Genomic DNA, 1734 nt, shown 5'->3' with positions numbered 1-1734 from the left:
TGAGAGGGTCAAACCTACTTTCATAAAATGCATTTCATAATGTTATGTAGAAAGGATTGAAATAGCATAAAGAATTTTATTTTTAATAATCAATTGATCAATATGCGTAAAATGAAGATGCAGCAACCACTTTAACATATAATTATTTTGAATTATATTAGGTAAGCTTGGGCAATGTTGACCAATTTCAATTTACGGTTGTTGAAAAAAGTGGTAAATTAAAATTGAAAATTGGTCAATTTTAATTTTATGTTGCAAGAGATAAAGCGCCTGACTTCACTTTCTCCACTTTTTGAATGAACTCATAGAATTGTTTGTATGAGATGATTCAAAAAGTGGATTTTACAACGAGTAAAAGAAAATTTCATATGAGATTTATCAAAAAGTGAACTTTGTACTGAATTTTTGATTCCCTTCACTTTTTGATGGAACTCATAAAATTGTTTGTATATGATAATTCAAAAGTTTATTCCGTCACTTTCTTGTTGTTTATATGAGGGGGTGCCCCATTGTATCGTTTCCACTTTTTCAATGGTTTATTTTACAATGAAGAAGAACTCAAGTAACGACGATCCGAGAAATGGCATCGATATCCAAGCATTCCGTCAATCAATTAATGACAATGGAGTCGAAGATACACGGAAAATATTCCATATCAGTCGAGAGAAGATCCATGCAATTTGCAAACTCGAGGGGATAGCAATTCCTAGCCGAGGGAGACCGTCAAAGGAAATCAAAGAGGAAGTTAATTTTTGCCTCGACTACAAAGACAAATACCATGTTGGCTACCAACGAACTGCTGAGTCTGCTAAGCGACATAACATTGCAACTACTGAGTGGTCAGTTAGGAAGATATTTACTGAACAGAAACTGCTTTGTTACAAGAAACCTGAAAAGCTCCCCCAAAGAACATCTCCGTCTTTTCGTTGCAAAATATGCTAATCAGTTATGGCATGCAGATATTCACTATGTTACCATTGAAGGAGAACAATTTTATCTCCTTGGATTCATTGATGATCGTTCTCGCTTCCTGATCTATTATGAAGTCCTATCAAGTAAGACTTCTGAAGCTTGTGCCACGGCGCTTATTAAAGCTCTAGGTTCTGTTGTACATCGACCTAAAAATGCTGACTATTGATAATGGGGAGAATTTACCGGCAATCCATTTCAATTTATACTCCAGCTTTATGGTATTGAAGATTACCGTACTCACCCCTATACTCCAGAGGAGAATGGTAAGATAGAACGTTTTTGGTTGACGATTGAACGTGCCAAAGGACCAAATGTTGCATGGAGCATTCCTAAGATTAATAGCATAATTCATGAATATAATTATTTTTGGACGCATCGAAGTTTGAGAAAAACTCACTCACCAATCCTTAACACCCTATGAAGCATGGCGCACAATGGATAGGTATACAGGTCAAACTGATGCTTGCATTGAAATGATTAAATAATTCCATCTCATTTGATTTTTATTATTTTTTATGTTTACTTATATTATATAAGCCTAGTACTGATATGAACAACGATTGCTTAATTTTCATGTGCTTAATCGAACTGGATGCATCCAGCTAGCTTGTGCTACTATATATTAATATATTGGTATTTTTTCTTCTATTATCAATATATGCCGATACCACTTTTTGAATAAAACATTCAAAAAGTGGTATCGGCATGTTTTGTAAACCATTCAATTTTTAAATTTCAATGCACACATATAATATATTCGCT

The 1734-nt window shown here is 34.0% G+C and overlaps 1 protein-coding gene across 1 annotated transcript; it reads left to right on the top strand.

Moving 5' to 3' along the window:
* Positions 1-531: 531 nt before the first annotated feature.
* On the top strand, positions 532-942 carry GO595_002524 (uncharacterized protein; the record flags this gene model as incomplete). Its single annotated transcript, XM_067915443.1, has 1 exon — positions 532-942. The coding sequence occupies one exon, from the start codon at positions 532-534 to the stop codon at positions 940-942; it is 411 nt and encodes a 136-aa protein (XP_067777290.1).
* Positions 943-1734: the final 792 nt, after the last annotated feature.

The sequence above is a fragment of the Histomonas meleagridis genome (genome assembly GCF_020186115.1).
Source record: "Histomonas meleagridis strain 2922-C6/04-10x chromosome Unknown contig_182, whole genome shotgun sequence".
Lineage (NCBI taxonomy): Eukaryota > Parabasalia > Tritrichomonadida > Dientamoebidae > Histomonas > Histomonas meleagridis.
The sequence above is the reverse complement of the archived record's forward strand: the minus strand, read 5'-3'. Positions and strand labels throughout refer to the sequence as shown.